Source organism: Pteronotus mesoamericanus, unplaced genomic scaffold (genome assembly GCF_021234165.1).
Source record: "Pteronotus mesoamericanus isolate MK-2021 breed Mesoamerican mustached bat unplaced genomic scaffold, CSHL_Meso_final contig_82, whole genome shotgun sequence".
NCBI lineage: Eukaryota > Metazoa > Chordata > Mammalia > Chiroptera > Mormoopidae > Pteronotus > Pteronotus mesoamericanus.
This window is the reverse complement of record NW_026555265.1, coordinates 8,820,354-8,839,740: the sequence shown is the minus strand read 5'-3', so window position 1 is coordinate 8,839,740 and position 19,387 is coordinate 8,820,354. Positions and strand designations below refer to the sequence as shown.

Here is a 19,387-nt window from a genome sequence, read left to right as displayed (position 1 = left end):
AATGGACCGCAGTTTAGTAAACTTTGAATATCTGAGAGCTGAGGATTATCATTAAGCCAGCAGCAAAGTAGGTGAACACACTGTGTCCTTTCAATTGTTAATTATTTTCAAAAACAAAGATTAGCTTTCACATCATGTGAGAACAATGCTCCAGTGGACAAGGGAAAAATATTAATAATGATGACATCTAACAAATAGTCTTTAAGAAATTTTATTTATTTACCTGTAATGGACCCAAGATAGAGCTTGTTGTATACATGAAAAAGAGACGAAGATAACTCAGCACATTTGCAAATGCAAAAAGCCCTTCTGCCACCAGTGTAGGATGAAATGCATCCCAGTCTTTCCGATCAGCAAAGTCATGAAACTAAGGTTAGGAAGAAAAACCAAAGGTAAATAGATCTCTCAATTTAGGAAAATAAAAATATACTCAATTCTTGAGAATAAAAACCTATTTTAATTGTGTCTCCTTCTGGGAGATCACGATTTATGTTTTATAAAGTTTCTCTTCTTTTAATAGAAATAATATGGTTTTAACTAAATAAAAGATTTCTGCATAGATAAGGCAATATCATTACTCTATATGAGGATTCCTCAGAAACTGTTAGGTTTTAAAAAAATTAAACAATTTTAAAAACTGTCCTTGAACTTTTTACAAATGAAATGTTTGCTAGTATTTCTTAAATTCCATAACACAAATTTAAAGTAGGTTTACATGTTAATTTACTAGCATCATATTAAATTTGCCTAGCCCCTTGACTCTTCAAGATTCTAAAATGAGCTATAGAAGGTCTCCTTCATTCTAAATATCAAGGCAAAAAGGGTGCATTGTTTGTGACCAGACATAGAGTGGCCACATGTTCCAAATGCCTGGGATAGTCTCAAGTTATAAACCAGTTTTCCTGGCATAATTATTGACAGTATTTGTCTCCTTTAATTCTCAAAATGTCCTAGTTTTGTTAATATATGGTCTGGGCACCCTACTTCTAGAACTAAAGAGATCAGTCCAAAAAAACAATGACCCTCAAGTCTTTATTGAACCACATATCTATGTATGACCAATTTTTATTTCTTAGTAATTTCACAACTCTGGTCATTGAACATACCTAACAAACATGTTTCATGCTACTGATTACTTAAAGGAACAGAGATTTTAATAAAGTAAAATGATGTTAGATAACCAGTTCACTTTTTCTATAGTCTATAAATTAGTCAAAAAATCCAGAAAATACTATATCTTTAGTTAACATAAAATCTATTACCTTTTCTGGGCTAGGGAAAGCATAAATCTTTATAAAAGTAAAATTATAAGATGTCAATAAGGCTAGATATTTGTCAGTTTCTAAATTTAATAACATAGACATCACAAAAATAATTACATATATATTATTTTTTAAGCTATGTAAAATAAATCATAATTTGGAATGTGTGAAACACTATATACATGAATTGTGTTCATGTAAGTTTTTTTCTGGCAGATGCGAAGATATCTAACACTAATTAATTTAAGTAACTTTGTGTTTTCATTTTAAGTACAAACAGATTAATGAGATAAATAAACCTAGCTCAGATAGAAGGAATCAGCATTTGGTAGAAAGAAAATGTCTAGACAGACCTGGATTTAAATCCAGTCTTGGTTTCTTACTGTGTGGTCTTGGACAAGTTACTTAATATTTCTGAGCTTCCTTTTCCTTATTTGAAAAATGGGGATAAGGGCATCTGTCTCATAGAGTCCCTGTGAGGATAAAATGAGATAAAGTATAGAAAGTATCAACCATGATGCCTGACATATAATAGGTAACCAACATTTAAAGGTAATTAACATCCTTTAAACTATTGGATAGGAGTGAAGTAATGTGCTGTATTCACTTGCACAGGGATAGGTTTAAAATGAAAACACATCAGATACAGATTTGAGCCAATGTAACTATGAATTAGGTAGTTAAATATCTCAGGCTTTTCTTAAATAAACTTCATTTGTGTCTCCAATTGACATAGTTAATAGTCACCTTGTTGTGAGCAACCACTTTAAGGGCAAAGGTTGCCAAATAAAGTGAATTCATGACAAAACTGAGTTGATTACGAGATTCTTCTAAAAAGTCTTCCAACCCTTCATACCAGAGCCTTTTAATGTCTGACCAAATCATCCCTAAAAAAAAAAGGAATACAAAAATCAGATAATGCTCTCTTAATTCAATAATAAACTGAAAAATACTTTTAAGACTCAAAGTATTAAATACATAACAATTTGCATCAGCTATAGCCTCATTAAGAAAAAAATAACTGTTCAGTAAAAATTCTCAAAATTTGAAACAAAATAATCTTAAATTCCTATCATAATATCTTTCACAGAGAGGGAGTAAGGTCAAACAAGCACAAGAAAACAAATAAACCGATGCCACACAGACACATATCTCAAAGGCTCAGTTCCGATCCTTATTCCATCTACACTCACTCTTTCAGTGACTTCATCCAGTCTAGTCTAATGGCTTTAAATACCATATGCGGCAGAATTTCAAATTTATATGTCTAAACTCAACCTGTATTTCTATAATAATATCTCTAAACCTCTCTTGAATTCCACTTGTTTAGATAACTTGGCTGCTATGTGTTTCCACCTGGATGTCTTGCACGTCTGAATTGAACTCCTAATCTCTCCCCCCAAATTCACTGCACTTGAAGATTTCCCATTTCATTGGATGGCAAATCCATCCTTCCGGTTGTTCCACCCAACTGCCCTTGAAATCAGCCTTGAATTATATTTCTGTCAAACCACACATTCAGTGCAGGAGCAAAATCTTTTTATTCTACTTTCAAAATAGACTTAAGATCTCGCTCTCCTCATTACCACTTCTACTCCAAGCCACCATCGTCTCTTGCCTGGATTGCTTTAATAGCCTGCCTGGTCTCTCTTCTTTTACTCAGAGCGCCCTAAAATCTATTCTCAACACAGCAACCAGAGTAGTCATTTTAAAATGCCAAGTGTTAACTTTTCTCCTCAAATCCAGTAGTAACTCCCAAAGCAGAAAGGACAGCTGCAGGTCAGAGCTCTTTCTCCATGGAAAAACATAACCTCCTGCTATCATCTATTAAAGTGATTTCCCTGGAAACATACTATGTTAAGGAAAATATGGAAGGACACCTGTGTTCAACATCACAGAAATAACCACTGATTGGAAAACCATCTGGACCAGGAATACTACGAGCGAACTCACAGACCCTGAAGGTATACACAGCAAGTATATAAAAATGTGGAGAAACACAGGCCTCAGCTTCTCTGTGTGATGTCTCTTTTAACTTAAGAGTGTGCCTGTCATGGGAGCTACAGTCTTGGGCTTTTTAAGATACAGTTCCTACTAGGTTTGAGGCTTCTCTAGCTGGAGTAGTCCACACCCATCCAGATGGCCACATCCCATACAACTGCATGTGCCCACTATGAGGTTTTGAAGCAGCCCCAACCTTCTGTAAGAACTGCTAACAAAGATGTATTTGAAGCTGCCATGCTGTACTTCCAGTTTGTATCCTACAAAGCTAAGTATACCTGGTACCAGGCTTCTGCATACTGTGTCCTATCAGTGTGAATGTGAACCCCAAATCACTGCTGCTGATCCAGCAGAGTGGGCATTGCACCTTCCTTATATCATTTCATTCAGAGTCAGAACCAAATTCTTACAAGGGCCTATATTACCTCTTCTCTGTGACCTCCTCCCCTATTGATCTTTCCTTCTATTACTCTAGTTGCGCTGGCCTCCTTGATTCCTTGCTGTTCTTTGAACACACAGACTCCTGCCTTCAGGCATTTACATTGGCACTTCCCTCTGGTCTGAAGCTCCTCACCCACATATCCATTTGGCTAACTCCCTCATTCATGTCTTTGCCACCACCTACTCTTATCGCTCTATTTAAAGTTGCAAACTCCATGCTCCTCACTCCCAATCCCCTACCTCCGCTTCTATCTTCTTTTCCCCTTGGTACTATTTTTAAACATTGGATACAGTTTACTTAGTATGTCTACTATTAACTATCTTCCCCTCACTTTGGGTAAGCTCTTCAAGGGTAGGAATCTTTGTTTTATTAACCAGTATTCTAAATAGTGCCTGATACATAGTGGGTGCTCAAAAAATATGTTAAGTGACTAAATATACACAGATTCAAATCAAACAAACAAACAAAACTTCCCCATTTTTGGCCAGAGGTACCTCTATAGTTACATATTCCTAGGAGTGCCAGAGAACAATAATGTAATCTGAGATAGTTTTATGATACATTCCTACATTGATATTTTTAAAAGATTATAGTGTTGTAATATGACATATGAGTAAAGATCAAGTTAAGTCAGTCAGAATCATTCTCTAGCTTCCCAGTAGGAAGAATAACTCCCCTGGGAAACACATGACGCATTCTTGAAAAACTTTGTTCGTAACATCTTAATTATACAGTACCCATATTTTATATAGAAAAACATTTAAAAATATTTGCAGATCTGACAAGAAAAACACTTTGAAAAATTCCACTTGGATGAGCTACTATTTAAAATGAAGGGGTGACAGGAGGGATAAAAATTATCTGAAAATGTTAAACCAAAGTCTACATTTTATTAACTCAAATACTGTGACACTAAAACACTAAACCAAAAAAAAAAAAATGCTGACAGAAATAAGTAGAATTGCATTCTGTAGGATGCAATATTATACCTAAAAGGAACTCTTGACTAAAATCAGAATATGAATTGGAGAAGATTTGGTCAAAACGTCAGAAACATATGAAAGAATAGTAAGTACCACTGTCAGGTAGTTTCCCATCTCTTGGGCAACGCCCCACACCATAAATGAAGCTAATACACGACATATTTCGTACTTCTGAATTGGATTGGAAGAATAAAGTAACTTTAAACTATTACAAGCAATGCAATCACTACATAATCAATGTACTATATTTTAGGGTCCTTCTTGTTTTTGTTTTTTAGAATTAGTAGCTAACACTAGTTAACTCTAATTCCATGATTTGGGGATTCCTCATGGCTTGGTCCTAGGTCCTCTCTCCTTCTAATTTTATACTTTCTCCAGTGTCACATCCATGACCATAGTTTATTCACAGATTGCTAATTGAAGCTTAGACATCCTCTTCAGCTCCCAACTAAGATGTCTGACCGACAGCTCTTTGGGATATCTTGAAGCCTTTTCAATTCATCCCATTCAGAACCATGCGATAGATATACCCACTCACAAATCTCCAAACCTAGTACTCTTCCAAAATATCTATGTGTTTTAATAACCTCCCTAACCCCCTACATAATATGTGTTTCCACATCGTATTGGCTATACTTTTTAAATACCTCTCGAATCTGTTCTCTCTTCCTATCATAGCATCCCCAAATCCAAGGCACCACCCCATTCTGCTGGGGCACCACAGCAGTCTCCTATTGGTCCCCCTCCATCTACTCCTGCTACAGGCCTATCTTCCCAACCCATTCTCCACACTGTAGCCAGATGATCTTGCAAAAGGTAAATCTAATCGTGTCACTCACCTACTTAAACCTGGCAATGGCTTTCTGTTGTCCTTATAGAGTCAGAATTACTTAACAGAGTCTACAAGTCTCCATGGTCTGGAGCACACCAGTCTCTACATCTTCCCTTTGAATTCCACTTCTCTTGCTCCACTTTCCTCAATCCCTTCTTTGTACCATGCTTCCTCTTGTCACAGGGCCTCTGAATTTAACTTTGTATCGCCTAGAATGCTTTTCCCAATTCTCCTGGTTGACTCCTATTTACCCTTTCGATTTTAGATCATTTAACACAACCTTCCCAACTCCCTGACTAGGTAAAACACCCTGGTAATATGCTTGCTCTCCTAGCCCCATGACCTTTATTTAGTTGCACTTAACTCATTTGCTTACTTCTCATTTGAGACTTTAAATTTGTATGTGTGATTCTCAAGTTATTCTGTTTTGTTTTGTTTGTTTTTGCCTCAATTAGACCACAAGCTCCATGAGTGCTGGGTCCTATGTGTTTCTGCCCATGCTTAGACAAAGTAGGTATACCATTTCTTAAAGTACAATTTTATAGTAGTTGTTTTATTACATTTTAGCAGTAAAAAGTTAAGTAAAAGGATACCATTATTAATATTCTGTGCACTCACCAACAGTTTCTATTTTCCCTACATTAATTTTTATAATTTAACCCTACCTTTTCTGGGGAGCTAAGAAAACAAACAGGAAACAAATGTACAAAAGTCAATCACCATGAGTCAAAACTCCCTGTGCATATAGTGTGAGATAAATTGAGCCCAGGAGTGACTTTAGACAAGCAGGCAAACAATTCGTACATGTTTTCTCAGAGTACATTCAGGTTATATATTTAAGAAAGCCCAGAGCAGGGCCTTCCATAGCAGGCTTAGACAACATCCTTGGTTTATTGAGACCTAAATCTTTAAAGCAGAAGCTGTGCTGAGAAAAGTAAAATAATTCCAAGAATTTTACTCACTTACCTCACATTTTACTGTTCTGAGGCAGACTATAATTAGAGAATAAGCTATATTGTGTGTGTGTGTGCGTGTGTGTAATAATGTTATTGAAAACAGAGTCATCCATGATTAAAAAGAAGTAGCCATAGATTTACATTATCAAATTCAGTGACAGCAGCATATTTACGCTATCCAAAGAGTGGTATGACTCCTTGAATTAAGTGAGTGTTTAACTGCTGCTAGGAAATATAACTCTAACAGATTCTTACACAGACTTGGGTAAACTGAATCTTAAAGACAAAATATATTTTCTATCTTTCTCACTACCATTTAAACAATAGGTAATAAATACACAATATAAAATTTCCTTTCTTTATGACTAAGGTATATGCAACAATCTTGTAGAAATAGTTTAAAATTTAACTATGTGGCCCAGGATGGCTACTAAAATTTTTTTTTTCTCATCAGTTTTCGTTAGTGTTTGTGCATTTAACGTGTGGCCCAAGAAAAACTCTTCTTCCAGTGTGGCCCAAAGATGCCACAAGGTTGGACACCCGAATGAATAGAGGGAATGTTTCTTAAGAGATTTCTTTCAGCCCAGTATTTTTTAACTTACTCAAGTAAGAATACACACAAATTGCACATTGAAAAGATCTATAACAACACAATTTGGAACTATATATGATAAACTATAAAATATTCCCTAAATTAAAACATACCACTTTTAAAAAAGCAGAAAAAGGAAATATTAATAATGATTTAATAGTCTTTAACCTAACGTTCAGATGTGTATTATTTTTACTCCATACACCTAATTTTATTTTTAATAGCTTTTATTTTTCAGTTACAGCTGAAGGACACTACTACATTACTTTCAGTTGTACACACAATGATTAGATATTTATATTGTATAACTTAGGAAATGATCACCCTTATAAGTCTAGTACACATCTGGCACCATACCTAGTCACTGCAATATTACTGACCATATTCCCTGTATTGTACTTTTTATACACCCCTATGACTGTTTTTATAACTGGCAATTTGCACATCTTAATCCCTTCCCGCTTTTAACATGCTACCCTAACCTCCTCCCATCCAGTAGCCATCCAAACATTCTCTGTATCTATGAGTTTGCTTCTGCCTTGCCTGTTCATTTAGCATTTTTTAGATTCTACATGTAAGTGAAATCATACAGCATTTGTCTTTGTTCAACTCACCCGACCCAGCACAACACCCCCCCATCCATCCATGTTAGTACAAATGGCAAGATTTCATTGTTAATATTTTTTATCTTTCTCTTCTCCCTCTTTCTCCTTCTTCTTCCCTCCCCCTCCTCCTCCTTTTTCTTCAAGAAGACCCTTTAACATTTCTTGTAATACTGGTTTGGTGGTGATGAACTTCTTTAGCTCTTTCTTATCTAGGAAGCCCTTTATCTCTCCTTTGATTCTAAATAATAGCTTTGCTGGGTAGAGTAGTCTTGGTCTGTAGACCTTGCTTTTCATTGCTGAGAACATTTTGGGCCAATCTCTTATGGCCTGCAAAGTTTCTTTTGAGAAATCAGCTGACAGTCTTACAGGTGCTCCCTTGTAGGTAACTAACTGCTTTTCCCTTGCTGTTTTTAAAATTATTTGTCTTTAACCTTTCATATTTTACTTAAAATGTGTCTTGGTGTGGGCCTTTTGGGGTTTATTCTGTTTGGGATTCTCTGCTTCCTGAACTAGCATGTCTCCTTCTTTTACCAGGTTAGGAAAGTTTTCTGTCATTAGTTCCTCAATTAGGTTTTTAATTCCTTTCTCTCTTTCCTCTCCTTCAGGTACCTGCATGGTGCTGATGTTGTATGCCTAATGTTGTCCCATAGCCCTCTTAAACTACCTTCATTTTTTAATATTATTTTTTCTTTTTGCTGTTTTTATTGGGTATATTCTGCTACCTTGCCTTCCAAATTGCTGATTTGATTCTCTGCTTCATTTATTCTACTGTTGATTCCCTGTTACGTATTCTTCATTTCACTGATTCTTTCTTATATTCTCTACCTCTATTTTATCTCCATTTTATTTTTGAAGTACTCACTGAGTTGATCTACATTCCCCCTAGATTCATTCACTAACGTTGTAACCTGTGTTTTGAAATCTGCATCTGTTAGGTTGCCTGTCCATTTTTTTTAAGTTCTCTTCTAGAGTTTTGTTCTTTCATTTGCAACACGTTTCTTTGTCTTCTCAATGTGGCTGCTTCCCTGTTTGTTTCTATGCATTATGTAGAGTTGCTATGCCTCTTGGTCTTGGTAGGGTGCCCTTATATAGTAGGTGTCCTAAGGGGCCCAGTGGTAAATTCTCCGTGATCACCTGGCTGTGCTCCAAGCGTATCCCTTGTGAGGATTGTGTGTTTCCTCCTGTTGCAGTTGAGCTTTGATTGCTGTTGGCATATAAATGGAAAGGACTGACCATCGGGCTGTTTGATTATGAGGGCTGGCTATGACTCCAGTGGAGTGGCTGTTGTGTGGGGGCAGAATCTACAGAGCAGGATTCACTCTAATGAGGCCCTGGTGCGTTCTGATGATGGCCATTGCGTGTGTTGATTCTGGAGCCTCTTGGGAGGGGTTCTGATGCAGGCTGCTGCCTGTAACATGCCTGGAGTCACTTGGTATAAGCTACAAAGTGATCTGTAGATGTTACCACTTGTGCTGGGCTTGGAGGTGCCTGAGAAAGGTTAATCTGTGAACCAAGGTTGGCTGCCACTAGTGCCAGGCTTGAGGCTGTTTAGCAAGAGGTACATTACACACCAGGGCCAGATGCTGCTTGTCTCAGTTTTGTGAAGCTTTGAAAAAAGTCAGCAGCGTGAGCCAAGACAGGCCCTTTGTATGGAAAAGCCATGAGAAGAGACATGGGTAGACCTTCCAGTTTTGTGAGGCAGGGACTTAGGGAATCACTAGGACAGGGTAAACAGTGCTATTCAGGTTGATTACCTGCAGCTGGGTGGGGGAGGGCTCAACAAAGGAACAATGGCTTCTGCCAGCACTTCTGTCTAGAAGAAAGCTGCCTTTCCAGCCTTCGTCCTGAAGCCAGATAATTCAGTTTCTCCAAGTATGCCCCTGACTGTTACTCCCGCACTGGGGTTAGAGCCAGTGAATCAATCAGAAAGTTAAGTCCTTGGATGGACCCTTTACAAGCAATGCCTGGGACTCCAGAAGCCACCCTTCTCACTCAACCATAACCCCCTTAGTAACAAGCCCTGCGGGCCTTCACAACCAGAAGTTAGGGCAACTTCTCTTCCCAGTACTAGAGCCCCAGGTTAAGGCATGTGATGTGGGGCTGGGACCCTTCACTCCTCAGGGGGAACCTCCATAGCCTTCCAATTCTCAACTGCCACAGTGTGTGGGACCAGCCTGTATTGCATCTCCATCCCTCCTATGGGTCTCAGTGTGGTTCCTTTCTTACATCCTTAATTATAAGTGTTCTTTTCAGCTAGACTTCAGGTGATTCTCAATAATGGCTGTTGTGTAGGTTAGTTGTAGTCTTGATGTGGTCATGAGAGGCGGTGAACACATGGTATATACCTACTCTGCCATCTGACTGGAAGTCTGTTTTATCTACCTAATTTTAAACATTAATGCATCATGGATTGAACAGTACTAAAAGTAAAACTGACTGAAATTAACTTATTTAAGATTAATTAATTTCCAAATAAAAATTAGTCCCAAATATGCAAATTACTTTTATAGGTGAAGAATGAAAAGTGAACATTTTACATTAACTGTTCTCAAATTATGTAATCAAAAGCATATTAATTGGTATTTTATACCATACAAGAGACTAAATTTCAATATCTTTTTACTCTATAGCAAATAGTAGAACAGACAAGTCAGGAATGCTTAGGTTAAAAACAAGGATGAAGATATAGAGAGAAATAAAGGAGAAGTCATTAAAAACCTATAAATAGACAAAATGATTATACCTGAACTCCTTATCTCTCACCCCCATCAAAAAAAGGGCAAGGGCAGCAGAAAGTCATTTAAAATATTCATTATGTATGGCAAGATGGTGAAGGAGTGAAGGGAAGTCACACTGACCTCTAACCAGGACCAATCTGGAATTACAACTAAATTGTGGAGAAATCACCCAGAACAAACAACTGAACAATAGCAAGAGAGAAGCCTTATAATCTTAGACAGACAGAAGAATGAGCTTTGGCACGGCCTGACTGGTAAGGAGTGCGGTGGAGACTTGAGAAAGCTGGCTGGGTGCCCATAGACAGCAGCGCCAGAGGGATATTTAAAACAGCTAGTTGGATCCCCCTGATAAAAGTGGGGTCTAAACCGTAAGTGGGGATCGCCAGCCTACAGCACCAGAGTACACAGATAACAGCCAGCTGTGAAAATTGGCAGAGTTGCTGTCTGCCAGAGACAGGTGGCTGGAGATGCAAAAAGATGTTTAAAGGGCCAATGGATAAATTTTTATTTGCAGCCACTTACTCTGTGCTCTGGCAAAGGCAGGGGCAGAGTGGACTAGAGATACCTGAGGAGAGACTAGGGACAGAGGCTTTGGGGAAAGAACTAAGAGAGTGGCCACCAGGATCCCGGTGCTGAGTCATCCCCCATATGGCAGGAGTCATCTTGCTCGGGCAGACCATTCCCCTGAGCGGCCACAGCTTGAGAGGAAATAACAGCCCTGCTGCCAGGAGGGACTTTGCCCTGACCCATGGTGCCTAAGCCTGACTTCTGAGTGCAGAGTGACTAGATTAACAACTGAAGGAGACAGCCACAGACAGTAGATTCCTGGAAGTCTCATACAGACTGCCTAAGGTCAGACAGGTTCAACATCTGACATCACCAGAGGCAGATCCAGAAAGAAAAAACAGTGGTAAATACTAGAGGTTACTGAGATGAAATCCACTATGGTCTTCATGACTTGCGATATTTTCTTTACTGCATAGCTTTTTAATATTCATTTTGGGTCCATCGAGTTTGTGCATATTAAGCCATTATATTTTATACAAATAGTTTATTTCTCTCCTTTCTTATAATAGTCTTAATTGCTTTACAGTCTTACTAATACTGGTTCATTTACTGTTGATAGTAGAATTGTGGGGGCAGTTATTTTTGTGGATGTGGATGTTTCTTCATCTTTGTGGTTTTGTTCTGGCAGCACCTGCACAAAACGCACAAGATGTGGTGGTCAGAATGACCCTCAGTCAACCAGCTGGAGGGAAGGACCCACCAAAGAATGACCAAACAACAATCAAAACCCAATTACTTCCAGAGAGCCAACATAAATGGCATAAAAGGCATCCAAAAAGCAACAAGTTCAGGAGATCAAGGAGACTGCACCACTGAATCTCACAGGTCTCCTACCATAGAAGTTTACACCACAAAGTCAGGAAGTCAAAACAGATCAATTTAAGAAGCAGAAGCAAAAAAGAAGAGTCTCACAAATCATAGGAAGAAAAAGAAACACCCGCCCCAAGCCCCCCACAATAAAAAGAAAAGGAGGAATCCCCAGAAAGACAACTAAATGAAATAGAAGCAAGTAAGCTATCAGATGTTCAGTTCAAAACAATGGTTATAAGGAAGCTCAATGAGCTCAGTGGGCTCAGACAGAATTACAAAAAACTACAGGGAAACTACAAGGAACTTACTGCAAACTATATCACCATGAAAAAGGACATAGAAACTATCAACAAGAGGCAAGAGGAAATGAAGAATACAATTTTTGAATTGAGGAACACAGTAGAAGTAATCAAAATCAGACTAGATGAAGCAGAGGATTGAATCAGCAAGCTGGAGGATAAAGTAGAAAAAGGCTCCCAGAAAGAGCAAGAGAATTTAAAAAGACTCAGAAAGAATGAAGAGGCCTTTAGGGAAAGGCAGGACAACCTGAAATGTAATAATATCCTTATAATAGGGATACCAGAAGGAGAAGAGGAGGAGCAAGGGATAGAGAACCTGTTCAAAAAAGCAATTATGGAAAACTTCACTAATTGGAGGAGAGAAAAAGTCACACAAGTCCAGGAAGCACAGAGTCCCATTCAAGAGGAACCCAATGAGGCCCTCTCCAAGACACATCATCATTAAAATGGCAAATATGAAAGACAAACAGAGAATCTTAAAGGCAGCAGGGGAGAAACAGGTAGTAACATACAAGGGGGCCCTGATACGGCTAGCAGCTTACTTCTCAACAGAAACACTGCAAGCCAGAAAGGAATGGCAAGAAATATTCCAAGTCATGAAAAGTAAAGCTCTGCAACCAAGACTGCTCTACCCAGCGAGGCTCTCAATTAAAATGGAAGGTGAAATAAGGAGTTTCCCAGACAAAAGAAGGCTAAAAGAATACACTTCCACCAAACCAACATTACAAGATATGTTAAAGGGACTGCTTTAAGAAGATGAAGAGAAAGAGTGAGAAAGAGAGGAACACAGGTACAAAGGGAAAAAATGAATACGTGCCTATCAATAATAACTTTAAATGTAAATGGATTAAATATTCCAATCAAAAGACAAAGGGTAGCTGAATGGATAAGAAAACATGACCTGCACATGTGCTGCCTAAAAGAGACCCACCTCAGAACAAAGGAGATACACAGACTGAAAGTAAAGGGATGAAAAAAAATATTCCAAGCAAATGGACAGGGAAAAAATTCTGGGATAGCAACAGTTATATAAAACAAAATAGATTTCAAAACAAAGACCATAAAAAGAGACACAGAAGGACACTTCATAATACTCAAGGGAAGAATTCATCAAGAAGACATAAACATTGTAAACATATATGCACCCAACATAGGAGCACCCAAATATATAAGAAAAATCTTTGAGGACTTCAAGAAAGATACAGACAGCAACACACTGATAGTAGGGATTTTAACAACCCATTGTCAACAATGGATAGATATTCCAAACAAAATATCAATGCCTTAGATCAAATGGTCTTAAACTGATATATATATATAAACTTTCATCTCAAGGAAGCAAAATACACATTCTTTTCAAATGCACATGGAACATTTCCAAAGATAGACTACATGATATAACACAAAACAAGCCTTGACAAACTCAAGAAAACTGAAATCATAACAAGCATTTTCTTGGACCACAAGGCCTTGAAACTAGAAACCAACCTCAAGGAAAAAACTCAAAAACATTCAAACTCATGGAGACTGAATAGCATGCTATTAAACAATGAATGGGTCAACAATGAGATTAAAGAAGAAATCAAAAAGTTTCTGGAAACAAATGAAAATGAACACACAACAGTCCAAAACCTCTGAGAGACAGCAAAGTCCGTCCTCTCAGGACGATCAGAACTGATTGCTATCAGTTCATAGCAATACAGGTCTACCTAAAAAAGATAAAAATATTTCAAATAAAGAACCTAACACTACATCTTCAAAAACTGGAGAAACAACAACAAACAAAGCCCAGAGTGAATAGAAGGAAGGAAATAATCAAGATCAGAGCAGAAGTGAATGACACAGAGACTAAAAGAACAATTCAAACGATCAATAAATCCAGGAGCTGGTGTCTTGAAAAGATAAACAAAATCGGCAAGCCTTTAAGCAGATTCATCAAGAAAAAAAAGGGAGAAGATCCAAATAAATAACATCAGAAATGAAAGAGGAGAGATTACAACTGACACCACAGAAATACAAAGGATTGTTAGGAATTACTATGAACAATTATATGCCGAGAAATTTGAAAACCTCAATGAAATGGACAAATTTCTAGAAAAATATAACTTTCCAACACCGAATGAAGAAGAAGCAGAAAGCTTGAACAGACTGATAACAGCTGCTGAAATTGAAGCAGTAATCAAAAGCTTTTTTGTGTGTGTCAAAAGCCCTGGACCAGACGGTTTCACAGGAGAATTTTACAAAACATTTAAGGTAGAGCTAACCCCTGTCCTTCTCAGACTACTCCAAAAAATTCAAGAAGAGGGAAGACTCCCAAACTCTTTTTATGAGGCCAGCATCATCCTAATTCCAAAACCAGATAAACACACAACCAAGAAAGAAAACTAGAGGGCAATATCGCTGATGAACATAGACGCTAAAATCCTCAACAAAATATTGGCAAACCACATCCAGCAATACATTAAAAAGATCATCCACCATGATCAAGTGGGATTCATCCCAGGGATGCAAGGATGCTACGATATTTGCAAATCAATAAATGTAATACATCACATAAACAGAAAGAAAGATAAAAATTACATGATCATATCAACAGATGCAGAAAAAGTATTTGATAAGGTACAGCTTCCATTTATGATAAAAACACTCAGCAAAATGAGAGTAAAGGGGGCATACCTCAACAGAATAAAGGCCATATATGAAAAACCTACAGACTACATCATATTTAACAGGCAAAAACTAAAAGCTTTCCCACTAAGATTGGGAACAAGACAAGGTGGTCTGCTTTCACCACTTCTTTCAATACAGCATTGAAGTCCTAGCCACAGTGATCAGACAAGAAAAGGTAAAAAAGGCATCCAAACTGGAAAGGAGGAAGTAAAACTGTCATTGTTTGTAGATGACATGATAGTGTACATAGAAAACCCTATAAACTCCAGCTCTAGCTGGTGTGGCTCAGTGGATTGAGTGCCGGCCTGTGAATCAAAGGGTTGCCAGTACAATTTCTAGTGTAGGGTACATGCCTAGGTTGCAGGCCAGGTCCCCAGTAGGGGGCGCATGAGATGCAACCACAGATTGATGTTTCTCTCCCTTTCTTCCTCCCTTCCCTAAAAATAAATAAATAAAATCTTAAAGAAAAAAAAAAACCTATAGACTCCACCAGAAACCCACTTGACCTAATAAGTGAATTTGGCAAAAGAGCAGAATACAAAGTCAATATTCAGAAATTGAAGGCATTTTTGTACACCAACAATGAAATATCAGAATCAGAAATCAGGAAAAAAAATCCCATTCGCTATAGCAACAAGAAACTTAAAGTACCTAGGAATAAACTTAACCATGGAGGCAAAAGACCTGTACTCAGAAAACTATACAACACAGAAGACACCAATAAATGGAAACATATACTGTGTTCATGGATTGGAAGAATTAACATCATCAAAATGTCCATACTACCCAAAGCAATTTATAGATTCAACGCAATCCCTATTAAAATACCAATGACACATTTCACAGATATAGAACAAACATTTCAAAAATGTATATAAAACCATAAACAACCCCAAATAGCTGCAGCAATTTTGAGAAAGAAGAATAAAGTAGGAGGGATCACAATACCTGACATCAAACTATATTACAAGGCCACTGTAATCAAAACAGTCTGGTACTGGCATAAGAACAGACACATAGATCAATGGAACAGAATAGAGAGCCCAGAAATAAACCCATGTCCCTACAGTCAATTAATATTTGACAAAGAGGGTAGGAGCATAAAATGGAGTAAAAATAGCCTCTTCAAAAAAATGGTGTTGGGAAATCTGAACGGCTACATGCAAAAAAAGGAAATTCAACCATCAACTTATACCATACACAAAAATAAACTCAAGATGGATACAGGACTTAAATATAAGTTGCGACACCATAAAAGTCCTAGAGGAGAACATAGGCAGGAAACTCTCAGATATTCCACGCAGCAATATTTTCATCAATACGTCCCCTAGAGCAAGGGACATAAAGGAAAGAATAAACAAATGGGACTTCATCCAAATAAGAAGCTTCTGCATGGCTAAAGGAAACATCAGCAAAAGGAAAAGGGAACCAACCGTATGAGAAAATATATTTGCCAATGATAACCTGGACAAGGGTTTGATCTCCAAAATATATAAAGAACTCACAACTCCACTCCAGGAAGACAAACAATCCAATTTAAAAAATGGGCAAAGGGCCTGAACAGGCACTTCTCCAAGAAGGACATACATAGGGCCCAGAGACATATGAAAGGATGCCCATCATCACTAGTCATCAGAGAAATGCAAATTAAAACCACAGTGAGATACCTCTTCACAGCAGTCAGAATGGCCATCACAAGCAAATCAACAAACAAGTGCTGGCAAGGCAGTGGAGAAAAGGGAACCCTGGTATACTTTGGTGGGAATGCAGACTGGTGCAGCCACTGTGGAAACAGTTTGGAATTTCCTCGAAAAGCTAAAAATGGAACTGCCTTTTGACCCAGCAATTCCACTGCTAGGATTATACCCTAAGAATCCTGAAACACCAATTCAAAAGAACCTATGCACCCCAATGTTCATAGCAGCACAATTTATAATAACCAAGTGCTGCAAGCAATCTAAGTGCCAATCAATAAATGAGTAGATCAAAAAACTATGGTACATTTACACAATGGAATATTACGCAGCAGAAAGAAAGAACTCCTATCCTTCACGACAGCATGGATGGAAATGGAGAGCATTATGCTCAGCAAAATAAGCCAGGGGTAAAAGACAAATACCATATGGTCTCACCTAAAAGTGGAACCTAATCAACAAAACAAACAAACAAGAAAAATGCAACCAGCAACTTCGAAAGAAAAAAACAAACTGACAGTAACCAGCAGGGAAGAGGGAAGGGGTAATAGGGAAAAGAAGAGCGAGGGTCAAGTCAAGGAACATGTATAACGGACCAATGGACAAAGCCAGAGTGGGAAAGTGGTGGCGGGAAAATGGAGACGAATGTATTTGAACAATAAAACAATAAAAAAACACAAAAAATTCATTATATAGCATTAATACTTATAAAAAACAATTTCACAGAACAAAATGTTATACATATTTTAAAACCCTGTAATTTCTAAAGAGATCTGGCTATCAATACAAAGAACTGATTTATTGGGTGAGTCACCAGGAAAATATAAGTACAAAGATTCATAGGTTCTTAAAAGGAAAATTAATGATATAATAAAACAAAATACTTAACTCTTCAAATTCAACCAAGTATAAAATACATTACACTTCAAAATATTTAAGACTAGGTTCACCACCTCATACCAAAAACATCATTCACCAGCAACATTTGTTTTCAATAATCATAAACAATTTTAGAGACTGAAGATAAAAAATTTTAACTTCCATGTAATTAATAAGAGCTCTGTTCCCTTATCATCAAGTAAAGGAACAGTTATTTTTATAAAAATGTTAGTTAAGTCTTCAATGATCATAGAAGTGTTCAAATTCTTGATGTGTAAGCAGTATAAAATTACAAACCGAACATAGATATTTACAATGCCACTAAGCAAAGGAGAATTAATGGGCCAAACCTTCCAAATGAACTTGATACTTACCAATAATCCACAGGATAAGAAGATAGTCTATCCTTTCAAGGGCTGGTCCCATAGTGTTTTTCTTATCCTCATTGTAGACAAGAGAGTATAGGTTTAGTAATAGCAAGAATGTGAAATATGATGCTCCATGAATAATGAATTTCATAAAAGGTGTATGAATGATTCTGCCAAACTGAGATTTGGGAGCTATCAAATAACAAAGTGACAGAAGTGGCCAAAAGATGCCAACTGTTAAAACAGTCATTATCTTCTTGCAGGTGGGCTTACGTCGATAACCTGACATCTGTCCAAACCAAACAGTGTTCAGAAACTGCTGGCAGTTAGACTGGGAGACAAACTGAAAAAGAATTTATTAATTTATTAATTTATTAATTTATAAATACTCTTATAGTAGTGTTTATGAAATTTCAAAGTTAACAAGTAAAATCCATAGAAAGAGACTTCGGTCTATAAAAATTAATGATTTTTGTTAAAAGAAACAGAGAAGCCAAGCTACCAAGGCAATCAAAGTATAAGTATCAGACATATGTATAAAAACAGAAAATTTAAAGTGCAATAAAGATAGTCTTTAATCTGTTTAAGATTGAATTCTGTGTGGAAGGAAAAATATTCCCAAATAAGAAGAAAATCCTAGTGTAAGTACAGAAAATAATTTACCAAAGTTTATAAAGCTTTTCAGTTTGCAAATTCCAGAAGCAGTATTTCCCCAATATAATGTTCACAGTGTGAAGTTAACTGAAGGATTCTGGTAACTCTACATGCAGTGATGTGAGCAGGTTTGAAATTACCAAACTAAAGTACAAATGACCAGAATATTATTCAGATACCTAAATTATATTTAGTCAATCTTCTATTTTAAAATGATTTATCCTGAGGTAGAATTTGTAGGAAAAAAAGTTTCTGTTGTTGTTTATTGTGTTTATCAAGAAATTTCCTAATATATTGGGTTGGCCAAAAAGTTCATTTAGTTTTTTCCATATGAAGGCTCTAGTAGTGCTTACTTGTCTCTAATTTCATTCAAAACAATTTTGTTAGATTGTATTGTGACAGCTGTCATATCAACATGCATTAAAGAAATCAAAACTGGTGAATTTTTTTTGCAGCTATTTTAATATTGAAGAAAAAATAGTCCAGAAAAATATCCAACCATTGTTAATATAACAAGAATGGTCTGTATGACATTGATGTAACCTGGCAGCCTAGGAGAGTGGACTGGAATGCTCATACATGAACAATGATGTCTTCCCTGTTACTAGTCAGTGGGGGCAGTATACGCCATTGAATGAGCATGTGTACTGAGTGGCTATCACATTAAAAATGACTGAGCATGTAGAGCAACAAAAAATTGTGCACAAAACTGCATCAAATTTTGTGTTAAGCTTAAACATTCCTCTATGAAAACTACCTGGATGATTCAGAAGGCCACAGCTATGGCCAACTGGTGATTGGCAGCTTCATAACACAACATGCCTGCTCATGCATCATGTCTCATGCAGAGTTTTTTGGTAAAACATCAAATCACCCAGGTTACTCAGCCTCTGTACAGACCAGATTTGGCATGCCCTGTGACTTCTAGCTTTTCCAAAAACTAGAATCACCTTTGAAAGGGAAGAGATTTCGGACCATCAATGAGATTCAGGAAAATACAACAGGGCAACTGATGGAGATTGGGAGAAACGTGTG

At 37.2% G+C, this 19,387-nt stretch overlaps 1 protein-coding gene across 1 annotated transcript in view; it reads right to left on the bottom strand.

Moving 5' to 3' along the window:
* TRPC1 (transient receptor potential cation channel subfamily C member 1) overlaps window positions 1-19,387 on the bottom strand; it is a 72,334-nt gene that overhangs the window by 13,570 nt on the left and 39,377 nt on the right. Inside the window, exons 7-9 of the mRNA XM_054585154.1 lie at window positions 17,705-18,041; window positions 2,010-2,149; window positions 224-367 (exon numbers count right to left, since the gene is read on the bottom strand). Coding sequence (XP_054441129.1) covers window positions 224-367; window positions 2,010-2,149; window positions 17,705-18,041 — 621 coding nt within the window. The remainder of the gene's footprint in view (window positions 1-223; window positions 368-2,009; window positions 2,150-17,704; window positions 18,042-19,387) is intronic.